The sequence below is a fragment of the Neophocaena asiaeorientalis genome, unplaced genomic scaffold (genome assembly GCF_003031525.2).
Source record: "Neophocaena asiaeorientalis asiaeorientalis breed wild unplaced genomic scaffold, Neophocaena_asiaeorientalis_V1.1 scaffold242, whole genome shotgun sequence".
NCBI lineage: Eukaryota > Metazoa > Chordata > Mammalia > Artiodactyla > Phocoenidae > Neophocaena > Neophocaena asiaeorientalis.
This window is the reverse complement of record NW_020172451.1, coordinates 530,527-532,675: the sequence shown is the minus strand read 5'-3', so window position 1 is coordinate 532,675 and position 2,149 is coordinate 530,527. Positions and strand designations below refer to the sequence as shown.

The 2,149-nt window shown below is 57.7% G+C and overlaps 1 protein-coding gene across 2 annotated transcripts in view; it reads left to right on the top strand.

The window, feature by feature from the left end:
• MOV10L1 (Mov10 like RNA helicase 1) overlaps window positions 1-2,149 on the top strand; it is a 44,777-nt gene extending 42,628 nt beyond the window's left edge. For both annotated transcript variants that reach the window (XM_024737495.1, XM_024737496.1), the window contains 3 exons: window positions 663-770; window positions 1,328-1,465; window positions 1,557-2,149. In XM_024737495.1, coding sequence (XP_024593263.1) covers window positions 663-770; window positions 1,328-1,465; window positions 1,557-1,652 — 342 coding nt within the window. In that variant the 3' untranslated portion in view covers window positions 1,653-2,149. The remainder of the gene's footprint in view (window positions 1-662; window positions 771-1,327; window positions 1,466-1,556) is intronic.

The window sequence follows — 2,149 nt, the reverse complement described above, 5'->3', positions numbered from 1 at the left end:
GCCGCTGTGCCTGTGCCCTAAACGGGGTGGGGGGCGGGGGCTGGGGACACGTGGTGATCTCACCTCGGCGCGCATGCGGTCACTGCGTGTGAGAAGGCCCGTCCCCTGGGTGCTGAGGGAGCCACCTCTGGCCCGCACCCTCCAGCCCCTTGTGCTGGCGGGAGCTGAGCTTTTGTCCTTCTCACCATTTCAAGTTGCTTCTCCTTTACTAGCACCTCTGGAGACCTTCACACACCCCCAGTCTTGCTCAGCTCATCAGCTGACCCCCCTTCAGGACCGTCCCCCTCGTCCTCTTCCTCCTGGCTTTCCTGTTTTGGCCACACAGCCTGGTTCCTGTCATAACCACTCAGGCCCCGGGGGTGGGATCCTCTGGATGGCGCTCTCTCCCCGCCAACCCCAGGAGGCGCTCTGGACCCACCCCCACTCTCAGCACAGGGAGTCCTCGCCTCTTGACGCAAAGCCCTGCTCCTGGGAGGTGCTGCCCGGCCCCGTACACCCCACCTGAGATCGGCGTTTGTGCCGTGAGCGGCTTAGAGTTGATGAGCCGAGATCAGGGGTTGAAAGGCCATGGGGCTCAGTGGTTAACGTTCAGCTTATGCTGTAATATGTAAAGAAATGGTCAGATTTGTGAAATTTTATCTTTGATCTCATCTCCTTCAAAGGTGGAGAAAATCAGAATTCTTTTGCAAAATGTTGATCTGATGGATATAAAGGTTGGATCCGTGGAGGAGTTTCAAGGGCAAGAGTATCTGGTTATCATCATGTCAACTGTAGGTACCCCCGTCCCAGGGGCCTGCGCCAGGCTGGCTGCTGTGCGGGGCCTCCCGGGGGCAGGAGGGGCCTTGCACCATCATCTTGAGCAGTTAACTGTAGGGCGTTCTTCTTAAAAAAAAAAAACGAAGTACAGAAACCCAGGAAGAAGTAGTTAAATGTTGGAGAAGGAGGGCTGGGATGTTGAAGGGGCGGGATTGGCAAGGAGCCTGCGGGCCGGGAAGGTTGGCTCGGCTCTCGGAAGTCTGTTCTTCTCTTTAAAATTCCCTTTATGGACAGTGCGTGTTAACTGCTGGCAGGTTGGGGAGTTCAGGTAGGAGGAAAAGCAGCGTTGCCTCAAGCCCCGCCCCGGAGGTCACCCCTTGGCGTGTGGAGTGCCCCCTTGGCTGTAGGCAGAACGCCGGGAGGCCTGCTCCTCACCCACTGCCTTTCTCTTCTGTGACCACAGATGGAGTCATACTGACGTTGAACGTTTTTAAATGCTTTTTATATATTGAGTTTCTTTCCACACCGAAAAATTTTAAACACTATTTTTATCCATCTCTGGGTTTCTTAGGTGCGATCAAATGAAGACATATTTGAAGATGATAGATATTTTTTGGGATTCTTGGCCGACTCAAAAAGATTTAATGTTGCAATCACCAGACCCAAAGCCTTGCTGATTGTGGTGGGAAATCCTCATGTTCTTGTCAGGGTGAGCTGGGGCCCAGGGCTCAGGGAGAGGGGCCCAGGGGGGCAGCGGGATGGCTGTCAGGTACGAGCCCCGCCCCTTTGTGTGTCATCAGGATCCGTGTTTCGGGGCTTTGCTGGAGTACAGCATCACGAATGGGGTTTACACGGGATGCAACCTGCCGCCCGAGCTGCAGCCCCTGCAGGAGTGAGCGCTGCCGTCTCCTGCCCCTGCGGGCCCTGCCTCTGGGCTGCAGCCACCCTCCACCCGGTCCTGGGATGACATTTGGGGTCAGCGCTTCCTTCCTTTCACAGCTTAATGAGCAAACTTCAGTGCGCCTCGTAAGACCACCCCGGGAAGAGGGGGCCGCCAGCCCCCCCCCCCCGCGGTGGTCCCTGAGTGTGAGCCTGAGCTGTCATGGGGACCCCACTCACTGGACCCCGCATTTCCAAGTCTGCTGCCATGGCCGGGTGTGCGGCTGCCCCTCTCTGCCCAGCAGAGCCCCTGCTGAGAAGCAGTGGCCAGAGGCCACATTCCACACCCCGAGGGACGCCATCTGGGCTGCAGCCTGCCTAGTTTCCAGCCGTGGCCACGGGCCTGGGGCCCCTGGTCTGACGTCTGCTCTCGCTGCTGTCAGCTCTGCACGCAGCCTGTGCCCACCCCTGGGCAGTCTCTGCAGCTGTCACCGAAATAAATGCTTGAGTGGGA